The sequence below is a fragment of the Chaetodon auriga genome, chromosome 5 (assembly GCF_051107435.1).
Source record: "Chaetodon auriga isolate fChaAug3 chromosome 5, fChaAug3.hap1, whole genome shotgun sequence".
Classification (NCBI taxonomy): Eukaryota; Metazoa; Chordata; class Actinopteri; order Chaetodontiformes; family Chaetodontidae; genus Chaetodon; species Chaetodon auriga.
The window spans coordinates 20,887,008-20,912,732 of record NC_135078.1 but is presented as its reverse complement, the minus strand read 5'-3'; the positions used below and the strand labels follow the sequence as shown (position 1 = coordinate 20,912,732).

The 25,725-nt window shown below is 45.7% G+C and overlaps 1 protein-coding gene across 1 annotated transcript in view; it reads right to left on the bottom strand.

Moving 5' to 3' along the window:
* The window catches only part of smtnb (smoothelin b), a 49,120-nt gene that overhangs the window by 8,086 nt on the left and 15,309 nt on the right, over positions 1–25,725 (bottom strand). Inside the window, 8 exon segments of the mRNA XM_076730812.1 lie at positions 7,469–7,542; positions 9,535–10,140; positions 11,094–11,145; positions 13,104–13,810; positions 17,209–17,311; positions 23,613–23,692; positions 24,368–24,446; positions 24,532–24,610. Coding sequence (XP_076586927.1) covers positions 7,469–7,542; positions 9,535–10,140; positions 11,094–11,145; positions 13,104–13,810; positions 17,209–17,311; positions 23,613–23,692; positions 24,368–24,446; positions 24,532–24,610 — 1,780 coding nt within the window.

Below are 25,725 nucleotides of genomic sequence, written 5' to 3'. Positions count from 1 at the left end.
CAGCTATGGTACACCACTATGGCTTTAAGATGGGAACAATATATTAGCAGATATAAACTCCGAGGAGTTTAAAGCCATCATTTCTGGAAAGTACAACAGAGAGAGATGAGAGTCGGAGCAGAAGTAAAGAGCGAAGGAGCATGCTAAGGAGGGCGAAGAGCACCATGAGAGCAAAGATAACCTTAAAGGTCGATAATGTAAACCTGGCTATCTACCAGCATATTCTGAGTGATCATAAATCCTACAGAAAACATTTTTATATGCTGCTGAATGCCTGTGGCAGACTATAGGCTCTAGCTGTGGCCTCACTGCTTTTGTTGTAACTGAGTCCGGGTCCAGATATAGCTCAGACAGCTGGCCCCGTCCCTATCCACAGCTGCCTGGTTCTCCTCCCTGAGGGCCCCAGCCGGGCCAGCTCTCACCAGGGAGGGACAATGCCCAGCACAGCCACAGCGCTGCGTGATCACGGGTGGCCACGGGTTTTAAGACTTTTCTGGACATGGGACAAACTGGACTGAGAGGCACTTGACCGACGAGGAATGTTTTCGGACACAACACAGCTAAACAAGGGCTCTGAGTCAGGCAATAGGGGAATGTGTGTGGGGTGAGAAAATCCCAGATAACCATAGTGCTCCAGTCATGTTTAATTCAGCTTCAGTGTATTCATCAGCAGAGTCAGTGTGGCATAAAAATCTGTTTGAGAACTGTTTCATTCACCAATTACAGCCTCTACCAGCAGAATTATGAATGACTGATGTTGCACAATGGCATAGGGAAAATGGCCAGACAAGGTCACCCCTCATTATCACAACCATCTGTCTGCTGAGCAGAGTAACATTTAAGACAAGTCCATCACCTTTACTGAAGCAGCTGATTGGCAGACCCAGCTGTCTTTGCTGGATTAGAGAGGAAAATGAACTCTGGATGATTAAATAACTGAAGATAATGTTGCAAAGACTCAATATCCCTCAAAATGTCACCAGTGCACACACAAATACGCGCGCGCACACACACAGTATGTACTCAGTACATAGAGCAAACAAAGCTAAAGATGAGGGCCAAGTGGTTGTACAACTGGAATGTACGACCTTAAATCGTTCTTGTTCTGAAGCCAAGTTACCTTCTTGAAAAACGACTAATGCTAAGTTCATGTTTCTGCCAAAGTGAACATGATGGAGGCTTTCATGAAACTTTAGTGCAGGATTAAAGCGTGGTCATTCTTTCCTGCACCAGGAAGTGTATCCACTCAACAGGACACTTGCATGCGGACACACTCACACACATGAGTGCCAGCCAGGACACGATCAAAAACACATGGTGTTAGAGGATTAGAATACCTCCATGACAGATTGCCGTGAAGTCCTCCACATAAACACAATCTGTCAAAACGGACTGACAGCTGACATGGTAAAGCTTTTTTAAAATGAGGTGAGGACATAATGTCAGATTAAAACCATTGGAAAGCTCAGAGAGATGGAACAGTAGGTCACCAAGTACGTGAGCAGAACAGAGTGTCACCGGCTTGGCACATAAAGCTCATGGTCAGCTGCTCCACAGGTATTGTCAACACAGGAACAAAAGACATTCCCATTTGTCGAGCAGCTTATCTGAATTAAAAGGGGTCATGAACAGAACCGTTAACAGAGAGCAGTACCGTGCTGTTGCTGCAAGATATGTTTGCCATCAAAGAGGGAGCAGAGAGGGAGCGGCGGGTTGCAAAGGTGGGCGAGTGGGGGACAGGTGAAGGCTCTGAATTCTGAAGTGTGCTCATCTCAGTAGATTCAGAGTCTGAGTCCTCATGGGTGCATGATATAGGTTCCTGGGGTACGCTTGATGGAGTATCCAGTGGAGCACTAGCTGGAGTGCCCTGAGCTGCACTGGATGGAGAATCATGGAGAGTGCTGGATGAAGTATCAAGTGGTGCTTCAGGTGGAGTGTCCTGGTGTGTGCAGGCTGAGGCATCACTGGATGATGTTGGAAAATCACTGGATGGAGTTTTGGTTTCGGATGGAACTGAAGGTGCGCTTTCATGATCATGTAGTAAGGGATCAGGTAGCCCCATTACCTGGCACAGGGCCTCCACTCGCCTCACCAGCCTTTCCTGCTGAATTCTCAGCCTCAGGTTCTCCTCCTGCAGCTTGGCAAAGGCCTCGGCCAGAGGAGCCACCTGAGCTGCTGCCTCCTGCAGACGAGCATCCACTCGCTTGCCAAAGGCCTGCAGATCACTATGCATCTCCCCGACCGCACACCGTAATGTTAATTCAAATTTCCTCTTGCAAAACTGCTCCTCTTCATCCTCTACCTCCTCCTGAGCAAGCAGATCACCAATCACCTCCTCCAGTCCCGACTCGGCACAAGCACTATCTGGGCTGCCCAAAGCCTCTGGAGCCTCCGAGGCTGGGAGGAAGTCCAGGTTCACTCCAGGCATGGCCAGACCAGCTGCACCCAAAGTCTTTTTAGTTTAAATCCACTTAAGAGTCCCAAAAACTTAAGTTTGGGTGTAGGATCAGAGAAATCAAACAGCTGTGGCCCTCTCTGTCCGTCTGTCTGCAGACTTTTCAAAACAATGCACGTTCTTTATACCCCCAGCAAATCTCCCCTCTTTACCACCCAGCACCCTGACAGCCAATGAGCATGCAAGGAATCCCGTTTCCCAGGCAGCAGTTGCCCCACCCCCTTATGTCCAGGTACTGTGGACATGTCCATTTATCTCCTGCCCAGCCATCATTCCAACGAGCCAGTCAGTGCTGGGGCACCGGTGGAGGAGGGCACAGGGGAAACTGTGGTGACAACAATTCAGAAAACTCACCCCTCCCTCTCTCAGCTTTCCTTTTATTTAGAGCCCCTGTCCTTCACACCTCAGTTGGCAGGAGACAAGGGTTTAGATGTGCCTTATACGTTACTGTTTAACTCCTCTTCACACTGCTTTCTGAAAAAATGCTACTGAGTCGTGGCTAATCAGGTCAGTTGTGTTGCATGACTGTGATTTAAAGCAGACAGCCGGAGGGAAGATCAGCCCATGAAGGACAATGTGTTTAGAGCCATGACAGAGCAGACTGGGTGACCAGTGAGGGTGAGCTGGGGTCCCTTTCTCCATGGCTTTGGGCGAGGATGCTGGGAAAAGCATCACAGCCCATCCAAGATATTGTTTTAGACTTTCTGGCAGAGCAGCAGGGGCCCGGCTGCTGCTCATGTGGAAGCTTCAAGTGCTGTTGTGTTAAATTAAGAGCTCCCCAAGAGCGCTGACAGAAGTCTGTGTGTGATGTTGTTCATAGTGCAAGATGCTAAAGCACATCTTTTAATTGCCTGCTGAAGATTTATGGGCACACTGCAGTCCCTGCAGAGAAATGGGACTGTGCATGCTGCATTTCTGAATGCAGACTGATGAGAAGCATAAGGCCACACATGATAAAGCTGTAATTCTTGATGACCTGCAAATACATCACAAGCATTACACTGATTTTAAAAAGAGGGATTCACTGACTGTGTATAGCCAGTGTCTTTAATTATCTGAACACAAAAACACAGCGCACGAATCATCTAAGATCAGAATAATCAGGATTGGCATTCAGCGGAAAACACTGTGGTCTCTCCTGGGATTTACAGGTAAGCACAACAGTTCCCAGGAAGAATCTGGCCTCGAGGGAGAGTGGAGAGAAATATGACGGACAGCAGGGAAAGTGGGTCAAAACCCACGAAGGACATGGCTCTAGTCTTACCATGCATCAAAGCATTGAAGCACTTTACCCACAGTAAAGCAGAATGATGTAGAAAGACAGGGAGAAGGAAGAATAGAAAGACTAGAAAGGGCTCAGACTGTGCTGAATGTCATTTATTTTACATCCAAAGCTTCAACTGAGGTTTTCAGGTGACGCTTGGAACGTCCGTTGTCACATTTTACAACGTCATCATCCTAAAAGGAAATCCTCAATTTGAATAAAGTAATTCATCAGATTAAATGGCTGAGTCTTTTTGAATTAAATCAATATCATTTAATGAAAAAACTCATCAGTCAACCTCTGCAGCCACCACTTGAATCTAATTCGACAAATAGTATAATATTGATAATATTAGTGCAGCCTCATCTTTGTTTGCTACTGTGCAGAAATACCAGTTTTAAACTGAATGAATGACATGGGGGGAAAAAAGCTGTGCAGCATTCGAATGTTGATTTAGACTTTGAATGTCAACATTATGAATGAAGCTGCCCTGCGAAGTGTACACACATCCACTACAAGCTTCTGCACGCATGCAAAGTCTGCACTTCAGCAGCGGGAGAGCGAATCGGATGAAATTATATGTGTCTGTGACTATTGTGAGAGTTTTCAAAAATAAAGTGGTGTAGCTTCCAGCAGAGCTTAAAAATAAAGCAATGGAGAGATTTCAGTCTCAAGAAGATGGACCAACAGAGCAAAGAGGGAAAGTCTCTCTTAATGAAATCCAAATCTAAGCTGGCAGTAAAACATCGGGAATAAAATGCAGCAGTTTTGAAAGTTCATACAGACGTTAGATTCTCTTACACCTTTTCTCCTCAGTTTGCACCCCGCTCAGCAGACCAGGCTTAAATGTGCGACACATGTGAACTTGGTTAGGCAACCAGCATGTGTCATGGATGAGCAGTATGTAACAATGGAGTCCTTATCCGTCTGTGTGACAGTGAGACAATCTCCCACTGACTGTGTGCTTGTGTGTCCATGTTCATGCGGCAGCGCTCTACCAGTGTGACCCGGAGCTTGGCAGCGGTAATCTCTATGACTGCAGGAACGAGACTGACTGTCCTGTCATCACCCTGGTAATAAAGCTAAGGCATTATTTATATTTGTGTTCAAGGCCAAGTGCAGCGGTCCTGCATGGACGGACAGCTGAGATGAGCAGCAGCAGCTGTGATCACTTGGAGGAGGAGGCATCAATAATCAGCTGCCGGTCTCACCTGTCTGTAATGAACTCTCATCACTGCACTGAAATACTGCGACCATCTTGACCTTGCGATTAACTTACTCTTAATCTTGCTTTTACGATAAATAAGAAGGAGCAGCTCTGTCTCTTTTACTCACATTTGTCCGTCACTGTTTTAAAGTCTTTCCATTGTTTGTTTCACCTAAAACTCGTCTCTCCGTTCACTCTCAGATGGATTGTAATTTATAGGCCATCCACGGCAAGAACTGATGATATCAGCATCAACATGTTTTATTGGAATTTAAGAAATACCACAAAGGAAACAGTGGAGGTTGTGAGTGCTGAAGTTAGACCACCGAGGAGAAGCCCGGACCACCCAAACAGATCAGAGTCCCAGACAGGAACCACTGTGGTCAATAAACAACAATCAACAACACTAAACAGGAAGATCTTATTAAAACTCATGTTACACCACATATTGCCTTGATATCTGTACACTCCTCTTGCTATAACGAGAGCGCTGACGGTTCAAAATGTTCCTATTGGGAATGAGCCAATAGCTTGGCCTCTGGTGCTGCTGCTTGCAGCTTTCTCAATATCATCAACCTGCAGAGCCGGACAGCCCCGCAGTTCTAAACGCAGCAAATCCAGATCCACCGTACATAGTAATATTACAATACGCTACAGCTGGTTCCCAGGGCGTTAGAAAGGACAGGCTGATATCATTCACTGGAGATCGCTGGCTAACGTTAGCTTGTGTTGTATTTTGTATCAGATGGGAGTCGGCTGTCATCATTCACGAATGACACGTCACCACTCTGCAGGGTGATGTTTCTCAGTTTTCTTGAGAATCGCTCATCCAAACTACATCAGTTCACACTCTGCAATCACTGCACTTCCTTGGGTCCTCAGCAATACACCCACCATGTGTGAAGCTGATAGGATGAACAGTTTTTGAGCAAATCGGAGAACTAACAGGCAGATAGAGATTCCTTCTTCTTAGTTAGATGAACATATTCTAATAAGAAAAAGCCACTTACATGAGCAACTTTAATATGAATCCTCCACTGACAGGTAACCTCCTCTCTCACAACTTTAAACTTGTAAATCCATGTGGTTTATCAGTGAATGCATTCTGTTAAGCCTATAAAATGACCAGCCAGGCCCCTGGCTTAACCCTCATCCCCAGCAGTTATGAATAACAACAGAATTAGAAGGATAGTGACAATTTCAGGCTATTGATTGGTGAGTGACACGTGAAGCAGGCTATAATCTATTCGGTTCTGATGGGTTGCTACTGCAAACCGTGAAGGGAAAAAAAGCTGATTTTGTGATGCAGATTCTTCAACTGCATATGGATTTTTGGTTTTTTTTTACCATAATTCAAGATACATCACACTTAGTAACATCATACACATATTAGCACGCACACAAAGATGTTACCTGCATGCCGTTACGGTAATGTTGTAACATCATTCAGCTCAGAGAAGAATAAACCTCATCTCCTGCAGAATCTCTGTCTTCCCCCTGCAAAATCCCTTTTCTACAAGAAAGACTCTGCTGTGGTATCTCAGTTCGTCCCTGCTCCTTTGTTTCTGTGTCTCAACAAGGGTCTAACTGATGGAGACAGTCTCATTCCAACACCTTAAATCCACCCTGCAGCCCCATGGAGCCTCCTCCCAGTCCTAATTATCCAGCTCCATGATCCCATAACCAGATTACAGCTGCGCTCAAGACAGGGAGTGGAATACACAGCCATTAAAGAGTAAACAGGACACCGCTTCTCCTCCTCGCCCCCTCAATCGCCACTCACTCTCCATTCATGAGGACACTTCCTTTCATGGAGGAGCAAGGAGGTTACAGAATGAAGCAGAGGGCAGTTTAGCAGGTGCTCCTGACCCCAGAGGTCACCGTAATGACATGGGAGGGGATTTTTGTTCAATCTGCCGGCAGTCACTTTTCACCATCAGCAAACGACTCTGTCCACTTTCAGGCTATCAGAGTGCGCAAAGAGGCGACAGTTGCATCTTTGGGTTCTTGCACTCTGAGAAAAGACGTGATGAAGAACTTGCATCAACATGTGCTTTAATGGAGCTGAACAGTAATTGGTGTGCATGAAGACAGACAGGTGTGATTTAGGAGACATTTCCCAGATAAATCTCAGTGGGCATGGCCTGCCGAGAGAAAACAAGGAATGCCCGGAGCACCTCCCTCCCCTCTTCCTCTCTCTCCCTCACATACCCTACAAGGACAGATGTGACTGGCTACCCACTCTGTGTTTGATAAACACTGTTCTTCCCTCCTCTCCCTTCTTTTCTCACACTCTGTCTGTCTTTCACTGTCCCGGCTCACTTGCTTTTCAAGCCTTTATAGGTGATTGCCATGACAGGGACGCAGCAAAAACACGGTGGAATTTAAGTCAGTTGGGACAGAAATAGCAGATGAAAACAAAACGTTAATCTTTAATTGGAAGGCACTGGGAATGTGTTTTAATGCATGTTTGACAGGTTCTGTCAAGCCTCAATGTTGTGATCATTTCCCAAAGAAAATAATTTGTAAAGACGGACTGTACCTTGATGGAGGATCCAGAGGAGAGGCTGGATGAAGAGATCTTGAAGGGTGTCGCTCTGAGGCCAAGGGTCAACTCTGAAACAGAGAGAAATTTACATGGGTCTTCAGTATGAAACATTTAAATTCAGGCAGATAGAGAACAGCTATGGGTTGAATAGCAATAATCTTAAGAAGGCCAGGAAAAGTCCTGGCACCCATATGCAGTTGAGATGTGTGCATGGTCTTGCACTGTGTTGGTGGTAGCCATTACTCAGTTACATAAGCTGCCATAGTGTCATAAACAACACAGGCTGTCTCACGAGAGACAAGTGAGGAAATGTAGATGACGCCACCTTTAACATAAACAGCCCTCTTCATTTGCCTGCAAGTGTACAGACGTGCATGCGCTTGTGGCTTGTTGTCAAATCCCCGCCCCTACACACACACACGCACACAATAAAATACAGGATTAATGCACAGCACAGTGTACATTTAAGGTTGTTGGTAGGTGCTTTTGAAAGAAATCGGAAACACAATCACAGTCTGTCTTTAGTCAGTGAGAGATGGGCAGGGGTCCAAAAAAGGAACCCCGAACCATTAAAACAAATGGCAACAAGACACTATGAGACCCTCGTGAAGGAGCCCAGTGGTGCTGCCAATGTGCCCTGCGGCTGGGCTTTGGTTGTAAGAGGTGAGGAGGCTGTAATTGCACAGGTCCAGCTCCAGTCTTAAATAAACTGTTTGGGTTGGAGGTCCCGGTTGCTGGGAAGAGCTGAAACTTAAGACGTCTTGTTTGGACAGATCGTAACAGCTCCGCTTCTGAAATGGACGGAGATTTCTGCTATTCATGTTTTTTGTTTAATGCAAGCAATGAATCCCTGTTGGTACTGTTTGCACTATGAGTACGTATATTACATTAGAGGAACACTGTGTTCTTAGGAGAGTGGCTCGCTGCTGAGCATGCCTGTTAATGATTTGACAATGAAGAAATTTGCAGCTTCTCAGTATGCCCCCGCCCACAAAACGCTACATATTTTAGAAGCAGATTCACTAAAACAAAACACGAAAACAGGGAAAATGGTCTTGTTGTTGTTACTCATCCTCTACTCAACATCGTTGTCTCATGTAAACTACGAGTGGTCACTGAGAGCTGTCAAATTATGAGTTATGCTTTTTCCTCACTCAGCCACAGCACCTGTCATGTCTTACCACTGAACACAGCGTAGACTAAAGTGCTGCATGGGACATCGGGACACATATTCAGCCAGGAAAACACGGACGCCTTTTCTTCCACAGTCAAACTGAGGAACTCCAGTGTCTAAAACTAACTGGGCACCACTGATAAACTCATGACTCTGGTTTCTATGTTTTCATCTCTTATCAGGTGAAGTGATCAATGGATGGTTTCCCAAACACATCTCTCTCATTTAAATAAAATGAATGATGGAAGTAGGAGCGTGTTGTACGTGCAGCATGTACAAACAATGAGCTGTGTGGGCTCGCAGGCTTATTCACTTGCACTATAACAGCATTGTTATCCAGTCTGGCCTGAGAAAGCCAGCTGTTCTTTCATTTGTCCCAATATACTCTGTGCTACTACTGACCTCACCCCCTCCACGCTGAAGCAAGCCCACTCTATAACAAATGCCCTTCAGTACAACTGTGCTGCTTCATATTCAGCCCCAGCATCTATCCCCACTCATCCATGAGCTTTGCTTGATTAGCCTCACAAAAACCATTGTCACCATCCCACTCGTGACCGATTCCTCGGTGCCGGTCGCCTCCCACAGCGACTGGGATTCCATTGTGATCTAAGGGTTGATATTAGCAAGTAAAGATATACAGTGTGGTAGCTTAGGATTCATCCCGTCTGAAACGCAGTAGGGTACATGTTTGTACCATGAGAGAGCTTTAAAAGGTCAATATAATCAGGTTTCACTGAAAAATCAGGGTGAATCAAATGGTTAAACAAAAAAAAAAACAACAAATAGATGTTCTTGAATTAATACTGCAGTATGTTGAGTGAGTTATTTGAGCAGTGACTGAGCTACAGTTGGAGTGCTGCTGCTGTAAGATTGAAGCTCCTACCTGCTCTCTGTCCCAGAGCATTAGTGTTGATGCGTGGGGTCATGCTGCTGATGGGTGCCATGTTGCCCCGAGGGGAGGATGTGGAGGAGGTGGTGGCGCGCCCATCCTTGATCTCGATGGTGAGGAAGGTCTTCATGTCCGGATCTGCCTCTCCCTGGGTGACCTGCTGTCCGGCTGCTCTCCCTGGGGTCCTGTCTTCCTTTGAGTTACTGGAGGCGTGCACATCTTTTTCAGCTGGATGCCTCGTCCCACCCATGGAGTTCTGCCATTGGCTAGCTGAAGACAGAGGTTTGTTAGCCACGCCTCTTGGCTGAGGTGTGGCGTGACTCTGGGACGCGGCAGAGGTGTGAGACGTGGAGTCCACATGTGGCCTTGCTGGCCTGTCTCCAGATGTGCTGAGGGATGCTGCTGTGTGTGTAAGCAGCTCAGTAGCTCTGGAGAGATTTGTCTGGCCGATGGTGCCGGAGGTGATCCCATTCCTCAGAGGAGCTTTCTTCAAAGCTGGGACATTCTGGCTCTGACTGGGCTCTGTGAACTTGCGCATTCGATCACGTACAGAGTTGGTGCGGTTGAACTGTTCCAATACAACATCTTTCTTCTCAGGTGCTGGAAAGATATAATGCAGGAGGGGAGATAAAATCACAAAAAAACACTCAAAGTCAATACAGCAGAGACACAGAGCCTAGAGCTTTTCCTCTGTTCCGGCCGAATTTAGCATACTCTTGCTCTCATCATCTCCTCCTCCACATCTAAAGCCTCTACAAATCCCTTTCCTCTTTTCCTCCTCTCTCTAGGTTTTGCCCCTGCCCCTTTATTTTGCTTGACTTAACCTCCCCCATTTCACCATCTTTCAGTTTCTATCTTGTGGACTTTTCAGGACATGTTTCTTCCACTCATGGATATTTTTTCATTCTCTGGTCCTTAATACTGTCAGATAATGTGTACAAAGCTCCTGATTTGGCACAGACTATCCAACGGAAAAAACACTAGTGATTAGAGGAGAAGATATTCACTGAGGTAATCTTACAAAGGAAAAAAAGATGCGCAGCTTGAGAGGAAAACCACAGTTTATAGTACAGAGGACACAGCAAAGAGTGCTGTCTGGTGGAAAGAGAGAAAATGATGCAAAACATGTCCTCTTCCCATCCCTCTCTCCTGTGAGTGGCCGTATGCCGTCACACTAATGGCCGTGACTGTCTCCATATACTGGAGTCCGACAGGATACAAACCATCTGGTGTGATATTATCACACGCTTTTAAATTTCCCTGAAGAAGACAAAGCAGTCCATCATCTAAACCATAAACCTGTGCACAGCGAGTTTAGAGCTGCAACTTATTATTATTTTCATTATCAGTAAATGTGTTACAGTTAATCAATTTATCATTTAGCCTTTAAAATATCCAAAAAATGAACTGAACCAAAACATGTTTAATTAAAGATTTAAAAGAGAGAGAGAGATGCAGCAAAGGAAATTATGAATGTTTGGAATTTGATAAATGTTTTAAAAGATGGACGGATTTTCTATTGATCAGTCGGTTCAGGGCTAAGAGTTTCTTACCAGAATCCTTTGCTTTGCCTTGAGTGAGGGGCTGATCGCTGCTAACGCTTATCTAAAAAGGGAAAAACAAAAAAACATGTCAGAACAATCAGTGCAGGAAGTAGAGGAGGTGAAGGGTTAACATGCCTGGATTGACAGCCACAGGACTGCCATACTGAAGAGCTGCATGTTTAACAGGGCAGCAATACACACACACACACACACATCCTAAATACAGAATCAACTGGTGGTGTTTTCATTATGTAACACTGGTGTTTGGAGTGAAGCAGTGGGCCTCTGTTCTTTTTCTGGCAGTTGGGCCATGATGGGCCCCAGAGTGTTTACATTACTCTCAGGAGACTGAGCATGAGCATATATTGAAGGGAACAATAAAAGACGCTCGGGCCAGCCTTGGGTAAACACATTTAGAGGAGCGACACCATGGCGTCATGGTGACCTGAGCCCCCAAGATGGGACATGTTGCTAAACAGCTGACAGTCAGTGCCGAAAGCTCTGTGTGTTCTTGGCACTGTGGGATGAAGAGAGACAGGACCTCTGTTCTGTAAGGTCGTCTGTGCCTCTCTGACAGCAGGTGAAGCTGACAGGCTGCTGAGGTGAAGCAGAGACGATCAGGTGCACAGTTTGTTTGTGTAGCCAAGTAACCAAAGTTAAACAGAACAGTAGCTCAGAGTGTGTTTATGGATGCCGATGTAACCTGGACGTCAGTGAAGAATGGAGCTTTGGGGTTTCATGTCAGAGATAGTAATGAATTGGAAAGAAAGGGAGGGAGAGCTTGGACTGTTGGTGCACGTGACCGTGGCTGTGTAGCTCAACACCCCACTCTAGTGGTGTGAATATGATAAAACTGTGTATCATTGTCGCTTTTAAGTTGGCTCAAACTGTTCTGAGTACAGATGTGTGACAAATGTGTGTCTAAGGAAGCCACAGCAGCTACAATGCCCTTTAGGATAGGCTCTCCAAGTCTCTGTCACACCACTGGAGGCAGGAACACTATTCTCCCCACTCAAATGTTTTCATTAGTGCTCAATCACCAGAAAATAGGGCTGAGATTAGCTCTTTATATTTCCACAGAATCTGCCATGTTTCACCGCCATCTTTCTACAGTAGCCCAAAATGGATGAACCAAACACTGACTCTACAGAGCAGCTTTTGTATTTTTCATGAGTTTCATGACCACCGTCGGTTCTCCTACATGCTTGGAAAGGGAGGAGTGAGGCGAGGGGTAGTCAGTTGGTTGCAATCTGCAACCTCAGCACTAGGTGCCGCTAAATCCTACACTCTGGTCCTTTAAAGTCCAACTGAAATCACATTTTGTCATGTATTGTTCATAGTTTTATCTATTATCAAGGAGAAAGAAAAAAAAAACATCAGAAGATCTCCTTCTCCTCTCAGCAGTCTGGAGGAGTGTGTCGGTGTCTGTGTTTGATTGACAGCAGCTGTATTACATTAGCAGTGCAGTTTGTTTGTTCGCATGTTTAACAAGCTAAGCTGCAAGACCAGACGTGTTTTCACATTTGTATGTGAGATAAAGAGACTTTAGCAGGAGAGCTAATGTGGTTGTTGTTCAGAGTCTGAGGCTCCTGTGCAGGCCGCCAACAGACTGATGCCTTAACTGCTTTATGAAAAGATCTGATCAGCTATATCAAAATAAGACCTATTAATACTAAATCAGTGCAAAGCTAGAGGGCCTCATCACCATATTTCTTCCTTTTTGGATTCAGATTTATTCTTAAAGGAGAACACAGGACAAGTGATTTACAAAGCAGATGTGTATTTAAGCTCAGTTTTCACCTTTAAAGGTGTTTCATTTAGTTGTGACATGGTGACTGTGAAGCCTTGATCATTTTCATACTCAACAAACCAGTCAGTGACCCCTCCTGCCCTGTATGGAAGCTACATTTATGTTTCCCCACTCTGTCATTCAGGTGTTTCCTTCAATTTGTCACCCATTGTATATTCCAGACTCAAAGACAGCGAGCATTCATCTGATACAGGGACTGCATACTCTACCTTTTGTTTCTGGAAGTCGATTTTTCCCTTGGCGTTGCCGTTGAGCAGGCCATTTTCAGGATCTCTCCGAGATAAAACAGCTCCGTCTGGCTGCTCCTGGTCAATGATGTGGTCCTGCTTGGACTGAGCCTGGAGGCTGGCTGGACCTGGGCTTTTGCCCTCGGTTTCTGAATCCGTGCTGTAAGTTGAACCACTCATGGCCACCTCCACCTCCTCTGCTGGACCCCTCTCGTCAGAGGACATACTCACACTCTGGTCAGATGTCCCTGAGTCACTCCTTTTCCTTGACAAAAGACCGACGCTGTCTGAAGCCCCAGAACCGAAACGGGGTCTGACTCCGGAGTCTGAGACATCTGAGCCCAGTCTCTGTCTGACGTAGGACTGGGAGCTGACGCTTCGCTCTGATGCCCCAGAGTCCAGGCGACCACGCTGGGAGGGACTCTGGCTCCTGTCTGAGGCTCCAGAGTCCAGCCGGGCTCTGTAGGCTGAGCCCAGACTCTTCTCTGATGCCACAGAATCCAGATTGGACCTGGACAGCACAGAGGTAACACTGCGGTCTGAAGCTGAAGAGTCGGACCTTTGACGATGAGACAGGACCAGGTCAGGCTCTGTGGTCACAGCCTCTCTCTGAGGCTGGATCAGCAGAGGTCCAGAGCCATCATCCTTCACCAGGTGATCCAGAACCAACACCATGCCTGAGTTGGAGCCTGCAACAGAAAACACAAAATGAAAGATGAGAAAGAAATGCCTTTCTGTAACTTGTGGTTTTTGATTTTCCCGTTCACTTCTAGTCTTCCTCTCACATCAGCAGTGAACTAAAGTGAAGAGTGTTACTGTATGTGAGCGAAGGAAGCAGAAGGTGAAGTTCAAGGCTGAAATGATGGAAATCAAATACTTCTGCGGCACCGGCGCCTCATGAGAGGCCGGGCTAGAAAATATCACTCAGGATCACAGAGGAGGCACGTGGAGACATGAGGGGATGTAGGCATTTCCTCCAGACTGGGCTCAGTTCCTGAGCAAGATTTGTGAGATTGTGTCGGTGGATGTGCGTAAAGGAGCAGGAGTGGTAACAGCTAAAGAGTGGGAGCATGCGGAACAAGCATAGGTGGTATGCAAGTACAAGACGTCAAAGAGGAAGTGGGGCTGAAATGGAGACCAGAACAAGTACTTTCCCTCCCCTCTGTCCGAGGTCCTTCACTGTTCCTTCTCTCCTCAGGAAACCACACTCCAAACAACCAAGCGGTGCCCACATCCTCCCCCTCTGATAGTCTCTACCTCTAACACCCCATGGTGCTTCTACTGATGGAATATCTGTGGTTGTGTACATACCGCAGATAAGAAAAACAGAGAAAACCAAGAGTGTATCAGGTTTCCACATCCCATGTACACACTAAGGCACGAAAACACTTCTGTGTGACCTGTGTTTGCACCAACTCTGCAACCAAGTGGGGTTCACCAAGTATGCATGCCTGTGATTTACAAACCAAATCAAAGAGGGACTCCAGTCTGACCGGCAGCCGCGGGAAACCCTTTCAACTTTCAACAAGACACGATCAATTGGGACATTCACAGCTCCATTTATAGCAGCTGATCTTTTTTTTTTATTACGCAACATCTCCCAAAAAAGAAGCCTGCTAAATTGTGCAGAAACAATTTATTAATGGCAGCAAGTTGTTGATTAAACAGACCAGATGATTATGTAATGAGGTCTGAATAGAAAACGTGATTATGATGCTTAATGGCTGCCAATCTCACATGTGACACTATGAATGCTCCACTAGACAGCAGTTTCTACATCTAATGATGCACTCAAGCCAAACTCAATTACTGGTCAACTGTAACTGAAGTGACAGCCAAAACGCACTGCTTCTTCTACAAACTCTCACGGTATTGTCCATGTTTTTGCCATTGGAAGCCGTCTATTGATGCCCATTGTGTAGCCATTTCTGGGAAAATCCCCACTGCTACTGGGTAATGAGAGGCTTGCTTTTTTCTCTAAAATAGCTACAACAGCAGCCTGCATTTGTGCACTCTGCTGCCAGCCAACATCACCAGCACAAAGGCCAACCAAGGGTTTTCTTTATGCGTCTTTCACACTGGAGCAGTGACCCGAGGACAGCTCGTGTTTGTCGTTGCTGTGAACGCGTCAGTGCAGGTTTTTGAGCTCTGCCTCGCCGGCTCATGACCAGGCTTTAACATGGGTTCGTCACACCTTGTAACTGTACTGTACAGCTACTAACAGCTTTCTAGAGTGTATTCTCTAAAATGATATGATTTGATGTGACTTGTGCCACAAGTCTCATTCGAGCCGTTGCATTTGCTTTTCAATTGGCAAAAAATAGAAATAGTCATTAATATCCAGATTCTCCAGGTGAAATGAAAATGTCAGAAAACTTTTCAATAATTTTGAGCGTTTACTTCTTTTGTTTCTGTCTTCTCATGACCCCTATTTTGAGAACCACTGAACCACTGTATTTCTGTCTATTAGCAGTGACTTGTATAGTGCTACAGCTGCAGACCAAGGTCCTGTGTGAATGGCTTTGAACTGATATATGCACGACTACTGACTTGGTATTAACGGTCATACACAAGATGCCGCTGTGTTCAATCCTTCACAGGGTTTCTGTGTGAAATCAGCATTAGTGTCAAACTTGAAGTTGACTCAGTTTCTCTCTTTTGGGATCTTGAGGCACATTCCACTGGGAGTCTCTGCAAACATTTAATTTCCTAAATCACAGCTTCACCAGTTACAGTTTGGACTAGAATGCAGTCCAGCCGGACACACGGTCATTGAGGAAAAGCTGGTAAATGTAAAGCTTTTTTGTCTGAGAGGTAGATGTTTGTGTTTGGTTCAAACACCAAACAGAACCTGCCTCCCAGTCAATCCCTCATTTTCTGCTACTTTCACTCTGCTGAAAAGACAACCACCGGCCCACCCTGGCTACGCTGTCCTTCCCCAACCACAAACGTCCGTCTCTGTTGATTGGTGTCCACTTTAAAAGGCGCCTTCCTCCTTTGGTTTTCTATGGTGGTCTTTTTTTTTGTTGACCTGAGCTTCACCCTGGTTTAAATTGTAAGGCAGGGATAAGTTAGGAACAGTGGGGAGTTTCTTCACCAAATCAAATCAAATCTAGGCCTTAGTTCTGTTCTGGTATCAGCTTTATTTAGCAGAGGTGTGGCTGTCGGGTTTTCCTCTCTATTGCTTCCCATAACCCAACCACCAACCCCTGGTCCATAAGAAGGACACGGGGAGCCAAGTCCAGGGTAAACCAGGCCACACAGAATGACATTATTATGGCTGTCAGCCTCAGGCCAGTTCAGGCCAGCCAAGCTCAGGCCTAGATAAATTAAGAAAAACACTTCCACCTTTAGCCAGGGAAAATTAAACATCAATTTGGCGTCCTACATCAACGGGATCAGCAAATTAATAATTACTCCCGAGGAGTTTAAACTGGACATGTGTTAGTGTAGGTAGGTTTGTAGCATTTACGACTTGTCAACAAAACACTTTTGACATTTTACAAGCTATTCACCGTCAGCTCTGTGCCTGCTGAGTTTCAAGGAGTCAAGTGAACGAAGCACATTCATTCCCTCCTGAAGGCTTGCATTCATACTACTTTTTATTAATGGTTGGGCTAACAGAGTGGTTAATGAAATTACCTCACACTTAAGAAGCCAAAGTCATTAAGCTTATGGCTGTGAGTGACTCCAAACACTTAATAAAGTTCAATGAAGGCGCTTAAAGAGCCTGAACTGATATGACCTCCTGACCGCCACCTCAGGAGAATGCCTCCTTCAGCTGCCTATTTTAACAGGCAGTGAAGAGGAAATTGCATCAGGACGGATGTATGCACTCACATGCACATGCAACAGAGGTGGTCAGTGTTGGCTTTTAGTTAGTGCCTACCCAAAGCTGACCTTTAGGCGAATGTTTACAGCATACAAAAGATGAGTTTCAATGATTCCAAGAGTGTGGCATGGCTAAACATGATTTAAGTGTGTGTGCAGACAATCTGTCTTAAACAGTCAGTCCAAACATGAGACGACTGTCCACAAATCTGCAGAGCAGTCACAAGCAGTTTGGAGCTGAGTGAGTGTTTCTCACCTATTCTCTGCAGTTCTCTGCTTTGTTGTGTCTGCTGGCCGCGTAACTCCCGGATCTGAGATCTGATACGTCCGTGCTCACTGTGGCTCTCCGGCTCTGTCTCCTGTTAAAGAAAACAAAGAGGAAAAAGAAAAGAATCACACATGCTCAATGCATTTCAGTAAAGCTCCACACATATCATGGTTTTTCTTTTTCCTTTTCAGTTCACAATGTCAATGTCTTCAGGTTTTTTCTTTGAGGCAAAATGCCACCTCACTGCTCTGAAAACATCAGTCCTACGATCATCTGTTTGAGGTCAGCTGTGATCACAACTGTCTTTTGTTGGAGGTTGAGGTCAAACGCTCCAGCCATGATGAGCAACAAGCTTGGCCAGCTGGAAAAGTGAAGATATGTTTTATTTTCCATTGTATATGTCTGAGAGGGGGGTGGGGGTGGGGGGGGCACCCTGAGAGCTCAAAGCACACTCTATAGTCAAAGTCAGTTTCAATACTATGTTATGATCTGGATTGAGTCGCTCCTACTCCTTCCGGATTAACTGGAGTCTGACTGCAGGACAAAATACAGCTTTCTACTCTGGCCCTAACTCGCACTTATAGAAGAAAGTCGCAGGAGGAAGAAGGAGATCTCTAAGGAGAGGCAGCAGTATTTTGGCATATGGAGAGGAAACGGGAGAAGTATGGAGGGGAGGACGGAGAGGGGGACGATGAAGATGCAGGCACTACTGTTGGGCCTCCGGTGCCTGACCTTGAGCTACTCCACATGAGAATCAGCTGCACAAATAAGGCTCCTCCGAGCACACGTGTACACACTCTTTAAATCACTCCCACACATTCATTCTTAATCCACAACTCTGAGGCAAACTTTTCTATTAAAGGGCAAAAAGCTCTTGTGCGTGGAGCTACAGGTGGTGTGCATCACTCTGAAATGCTGAACTATATCAAGGCACATAATCTTCTTAAAGGTGTTTTACAAGACGCATCGGGGTTAAGAATAGTCCAACAAAAGTTTGGGTGGATCCTGAAAAAATACACAGGACGAATATAATACTTAGAACAGATTTACACCCTGCTATTACTTCAAAAAGAACACATTCACAGGCTCTCAAGCAAGCAAAGAAAGCACACACACCCAACCACACAATCACACACCACAATCAGTTGTCCATGTGTAAACAATGTTATCAAACACAAGAGACTGGCACAGCTGTCAGCAGCAGCTCCGGGGTGACAATCTCACAAATCCCTCCTCTGTGTTTTAAAAGGCTTTTTAATCAGTGCAGCCTGTGATCAGAGAGTGAACGTGGTGACCGAACACGCAGCCTGCTCGAACTGAGACACGAGCGTGAGGCCGAGGTGAGAAACGACCGCAGGCTTTCCGCTCGGCTGACTGTGACCTTCCCCACCTTGAGCAGATTACAGGACAGAGCGGCTCGATCACCGAAGAGAAAACGCAATCAGATGGTAATCTTCAAAAAAATAAACCCAAAATCTTAAATCATTAATACTAAATATGACATCATAGCAATAGAAATCTACACAGAAGGGGCTCCAATGTCATTTTTTCCATGACGTCTCTTTTTTCCCCACATGGAGCAAAAAACCTAAGTGGCAGCAAAGATTCTTGGCAATAAGGAAAAAAAAGTCCTCTCAGCTTTTCAAGACAACAGTAAATGTTTCTCACACTGGCTGGGACGCCACAGTGGAGAGAAGAAACTGAGCTGAACCCTCATTTAATGAGTCATTACAGTGTCTGATGAGTGTGAAGGACGCTAACTGTCTTCTGCAGCGACACAAAAGACTGAAGGCACTACGGTGGAATAACGCGAAAGGTCGCACACAAAGGCCACTCTCCTTCTGAGTGGAGTCACTCAATCAAAGAGTCACAGGGGGAGATAATTGCGTTTGAGCCATAAACACAATTAGAGAGGACAAGTCTGTCGTCACCCGCCCCTCCTCTCCCTCTCTTGCTTCTACCAGGAGTCAGACAGACAGCCATCATTTCACAGCTCCCACGAAACCACAGGGAACATATTTCTCACAGACAGTGAAGCAGAGGGAAAAAAGGGAAGACAGAGTGGAACTGGAGACGCAGACCAGAGCTCGCGACCTGCTGCCAGCCACCGTGCTGTCATTAGCGGCTTCCCTCTGGCTCTGGCAGTCAAGACCTGACAGAGTGGAACCAACACTAACGCCGTCCCACTCCAGCGCTCATTCAGACCACTCGTCCCATCTGGCCTCGGGAGCCCGTTTGTGCTGGACTGTAATTGCAAAAGCTCAAACCGGTAAACACAAAAACAACTGTCCTCTCTTGTGACCACAGCAAGGCGTGGGCCATCTGGATTCCTCTGAACCCTCAGCTCCGCAAAAAATAACAACAATGAGGCTGAGGCTGAGCCAGCGCTGAGGCACACACACCTCCCTCTAGACAGACAGACAGATGAGATCAGCTGCAGATTAACGCGCTGGCTTTAAATGCTCCAGTTTTCCATGAAAGTTAGATCCATCACTTCACTAGTAAGGCCAGACCATCGGAGGGTCTTCCATGGCTCCACGTGGAAGAGAGAAGAAACCTGGTGGATCATTTTCCATTACTGCAGCCTGAGGAACCACACGCTCGGCTCACCTCCAGGAACTGAAATACAGTAGCTGGAATGAAGTAGCAATCATCTCAGTATCACACACTCAGTCTGGTGCGAGGGAACCCACAAAAAAAAAAAAAAAACTCCTGATCCTGCACATCATCACATGCCGATCTGAGCTCACTTTCTGCTCTTCCTTCAGAGAGGATCCGCTGCACTTTTCCTCCTCCATCTCATCGGCAAAGCCCGCTAAACCCTCTCTATCGCTGACACACAGGCTCGCTTATAGACAGTTAAGCTACTTCTTCAGGTCTCTTCTTGCAATACGTTTATGACGAGATCAGAGAGCAAACAAAACTCTGTCAGGAGCTACAACACCCGCCCACCCAGCAGCCTACCTGAGCTCTGCCAGCACACCTAGATGGCATGCAAGCCTGCAGCCCCAAAGAGACAACTTACAGGGTTAAATCACTAAAGTACATTTAAAGCACAAACACTAAATATTCAAGATTTACCTTGTTAAGTAATAAAAGTATTCATTTCACAATTCTGTCAATGTCAATGATCCAGTTTCATCTCATGCATCACTGCAGTGTCATCAACACACATCCTCAGAGTTAAACTCATTAAATCAAATCAATCAATCAATCAATCAATCAATCAATCAAATCAACTGTGAACCCTTCAGCACACAAACCTGAAAGGTCAACACAGAGGCAGGTACGTCCCATTCTTCAGACAGATAGAAACAAGCGTAGTTTGGTGAGGAAAGATGGTTAAATGATTTTCAGCGCAAAAGCCAAAATGAAAGATAAAGAAATGAATAAAGAAAGTCTTAAAGGAGCGTTTCTGTGACGCACGACAGCAGAAAACTCTGAGTGACATTTACCTTCTCTTCACTGAACGACTGCCTCTCTCCCTCTCTCTCTCTGAGCAGTAACCCTCTTGGAGTCAGGACATCCGCTACTCTGCCGCTCTACTCCCTCAGCCACATCATACACACTCACACACTCACACACACACACTCAGAGACATGCACGCCACCACCAACACCACACACACACACATATAATACCAACAAGCCACTCCCTTGACTTCCCCTCCCTCCCATTCTGTCTCCACAGGGATCTGCCCCCCCCCCAACCACACACACACACACACACACACACACACAAGTTTCTTACAGGTTAAAGGCTGCCTGGTTGACACATTAACTTCTGACACACTGCCTTTGTTTTAACCCATTTCTTTAACTTCTCCAACTGCTGTGTTACTTGAGACAAGAGGTGATGCTTAAATGTAAAAGACTGACTGTAACATCGTTTAAATTTTTCTATATTTTGCACTTTTTTATGCTACAGTAATGAATACAGCTCCTTTTTCCTACTGCTGCTACACACATATAATTAAAGTTTCTTATAAGCTGTTAGCGTACGGTTTCTCTCAAATGAGCAAAAGGAAACTTTTACTGTACTTCAGCCTTCCCTGTTAACTGTTCCCATTCAAAACTCCTAATGGCTGCTGAATTCATGTAAAATTAACAGCTTCATTAATCCAGTGCTTAGATTCTCCATATATTTTCCATCTTGAGTTTCTGTTGCATGAGTTCTCGAGCTGGTGTTTGTTTCAAGCTGCTGGCAGTAGCCACATATAGTAGTGCGTGTGTGTGTTTTTGCGTGTGTTTGGCTGCTGTGGAGGCCTATCTAGGACCTCCATCTGCCACGGGACAATTGCACGCAGCTCAAAGAGATCCGCTGCTGTGATGTCAGTGGAAGGAGCCCTGCTGCTGCTGGTTGATGTTGTTTTTGGCCACGTCCCCATTCCAGCACAGACTACGCTGCTGAGGCACAGCTGGTGGGCTGCCTGTCTGTCTGTCCGAGCCCCCACCCAGACCTCCAACCCCCCCCCCCCGATCCATCACACCACCTGTAGCTCACAAGCACACCGCCGTGCCGCTCAGCTGTCTTACAGGAAGTGAGGTAAAAAAGGCTTGAGTGTTAGAACGTCCTGTGACGCCAACATGCTGTCGTCGCTTCCTATCTGAGGACAATGCATACACGCGCGCACACGCACACACGTGCACACGCACACACAAGACAATGGCACTGATACTAACAGCCTTTATTTTCTCCTCATTTATATCACGGTGGTGGGAAAAGTGGCTGCTTTCACATGAACCACCAGAGCGCAAATAATGTGACTGATTGTATTTTCCTTTAAAGCATAGATAATGTAAGTGATCCTCCACTTCCATCACTGAAAGGACTTGAGTTACAACAACAGTGACCGCATACAGTAAGAATTAATGTTGTTTTCCCACAAAGAAATCTCATCCACTGGAAACAGGGCATTCATCAGACAACTGTGATCAAACACAGCAGATAAGATAACATCTGGCCCCTTGCAGACTCAAACAGTTGAGCCTTATGTCTTCACATGTTGTTTGCTGCAACAGCCATATAATTCAGTCTTTTATCCTGAAAAAGATAAGTTTGGTTCAACTCTGAAAAGTCTGCTCTCGTCCACTCGAGGGCCGGTCAGCTGAGGGAGACGCCTGAAGTCTGAAGTCCGGAGTTTCACAGTGATTGAAGCATGTGTTGTAGCGAAAGACCATTAAAATGTAATAACGCCATTACAGCATTTGATCAAATCAGGTGAAATGAAATTAAAGGTCTTTAAATTCTTTGAGCCTCTTCTCTCTCTCACACACTCTCACTTTAAGCTTCAAACCTCAGCTGAACCGTCTCTAAGTGTGAAAGGCCGCACAGACAGATGAGTGCAAAATGACAGTGGCTGGGAGACGGTACCTGTCAAAAAACAATTTACTACCCCCACTAAACACCGGGCTCAAAGTAAATTTCATCTTTCTCCTCATACATGGCCAAACCTGAATGAGGATGAAAAAAACAAAAAACACATTCCTTCCTCCGTGGCAGCCAAATCATGTGTTTTGTGTGCATGTATGTGTGTGTGCATGTGTGTGGTGTAGCCACATTCATGACAGTGCGTGACTCAAGTCACAATGCCTGTTGTTGTTTGCTGCATTCTTCATCGTGGCAGCAGAGAAACCTCAGTGGTCTCTGCTGGCACGCAAACAAACGCAGCACCGGCAAATTGGTCTGTGCTCGTTTCATTTTTGCAAATGGAGGCTGACGTGAGTATTAGACTAGTGTTCACCCATCAGCTGTGATGTGACGTTCATACTGCAGTATGTCAGGGTAATACTGGGCATTTTTCCCTCCCATAAATGCCAGTGATCGCTCCATTAAAGATCCTCTCCTGGGATTGATTAAACCTCCAAAAAGGCATCTCCGTTCATCAAAATTACATATTTAGAATTTTTTTTCCATGAAAAAAAAGAAACCCCTCCTTTCCTTAAAGCGACTCAGATGAAACTCTACACCGCTGCCTTCATTTAGCATGTATGCGTGAGCAAATAGTCCCTATCTCCAGCCCTGCAGCTCGAGCAAACCTGCTCCCCTTTGACTCATCAAACACACAAACCTCTGCTACTGCACAATGTCAAGTCATAATATAGGAGTAATTCAATTGTATTTGTTCAAACCAGAAACCGATTCTGAAGAAGAAGAAGAAGAAGAAGAAGAAGAAGAAGAAGAAGAAGAAGAGCGAAGCGACGTATCAGAATGGTAGTGTATTTTATGTTTTGTTCTCTACAATGTAAGAAATGTAATAGTAATAGATAAGCCCGCCCCGCAACCTGACAAAACTGGTTCTTGTTGCGCATACGAAAACATCCCATGGACATGTTAACATGGTTAAACAGTTGATTTTCTCTTGAGCAGGTCTTTAACTCTGTTCTACTCACCCCAGTTCCCATGTTGCTCTGCGGCTCCACACTCTCAGGCTCCAAGCAGCGACCAGGAGCTTTACCACGCTCCACAACCCCTAAAAACACACACACACACACACACAAAGCAGTGGTACAATAATCAGGATGAAGATGATGACTCATTTTCCCACCTGCTGTCAGCTTTCTAGTAATTTGTGAAATTACGCAGATGGGACACAAGCTGAGGTGGAGACGACAAGGTTATCTGAGGTGTCCTGACAGGCCCCACAGCAGGAGGCTGTGTGTCAGAGTGACAGGGGCCTCACGCAGACCAGACAGCGCTAAGGAATGACAGGAATCCACTATCTGACCCAGCATCATAGGTAGATCTGCCACAGTAACCATGGTGACCACAGACAGACCGCTATCTCTCCCACATGCATCACGCATAGATGCTAATCAGTGGTCTGCATTGACCCTCTAAGGCTCTCAGAAAATGATTAAAATCCACTTAACCAAGTGGCAGTTCAGAAGTTTTTACCTGTAATTTCAGCGCCCCCGTCAGGCCAATCAGTGCAGAGCTTTTTGACTGGAGACTGGAGTAATGCCCCTTACAAGGACTCTCTTCAGACTAATCAGTGTGTTTGAGTGTTTCAGCTGCCAGAGCAGTGGCAAAATGCATCATCATTAACTGATTTGTCACCATCTCACTTTCCTCTGATGCATGAAAAGACACAGGTTTCTTCTTAACCAGAGAAGCGGACACATACGGACACACCAGCTGGACTCACCTTGCTGCTGTTCATCTCGGATTTGCCGGATGGCTGCTCGGATCATCTTCCTCTCCTCATACTCGCTGGCGGCACGGAGCTTCACAGAAACACACAAAATCTCAGCACACACAAGACAAGTGTGCAGGGTCACCATATTTCATGATTTTTGTTTTAATACTCACCATCTTTGTCAGCTCGTCGATGTCCTGGACTGATTGTAGTTTGCGTGACAGGATGTCCAAGTTGTCGCTGGATTCTGACCTGAGAGAGGGAGAGACAGTGAAGTGGTCATAATGACTGACCATCAACACGTGCTCCTGCAGTGAGGGACAAAATGGGAACTTTGGTATCTTGGAACAACAAAATACTGACTGTATCCTGAGGCCTCTCTGTGCATGTGGAAGACAATTCCAAGATAACACTCAGTTTTCTTGGCTGGGAGAAAACCCATCAGAGGAAACACTCCCGCGTGGAGCGTGGAAAAAGTGATACTCTGGCACAACAGATGTGACAGCAATGACACACAGCGCCTGAAAAAGGCTGCTTTCATTCTCCCTCTTTTCAGCCTCACAGTTCCCCATTTCACCGCTCACTTTAATGTCGGTTTCTATTACTCATACGTTCCTCCACTTGTCTCATTATCTTCACTTTCCTCCAGTCACTGGTATTAAAGGATGTGTGGCACGCTGGAGTGGAATATTTCACATTCCACCACTAAGAGGCACAGGATAATGCAACTTTCAGACGGGTGCTGTTGCTGCAGTAGGTATGCTTCCTCCAGCGGCTTCACTGAGGCACCTACTTTGTTATTGTAACTCAAGTCATCTGAGAGCGGCAGTGAATGGAAATGATTAGGCCCGGCCACTGGGCTTAATAGTGACACAGAAAGAAAACAACAGCAGATGGTTGAGAATCTTCTTCGCATCCAGTGGTGTTAAATCTTTGCTCCAGTTCAGTCATTACCGCTCATTAATTAACAGCTTTAACAAGGCTCAGTCCATCCTGGTCTGCAGGGATTTCATCCACACAGACAAAAACCTCCAGACTGTCAAAGTCAAATGTGGGCTCTCCTGTTTAAATGTTGCACACTGGTATGATTGGACAGACATTTGAAATTCTTCAGTGTCTACAGCCGATCGGGAAGAGTACATTTGCTCAAGGCTGTGAGAGAAAGTGAGCAACAATCATCTAACGTTTCCAATAAAATTAGCACAAAGTTCGACGCAGACTTATAGCGCTCTAAGGCTCTTTAAAATACAGTCACACTGTTTACACGCACATCAAGATGATCTTCTTCCATAACTGAAGCCTGTTTGTCCTGTTTCTCATTCAGTGTGTCAGCAAAAACTTAAGAGTGCCATTAGACCTGAGTTATC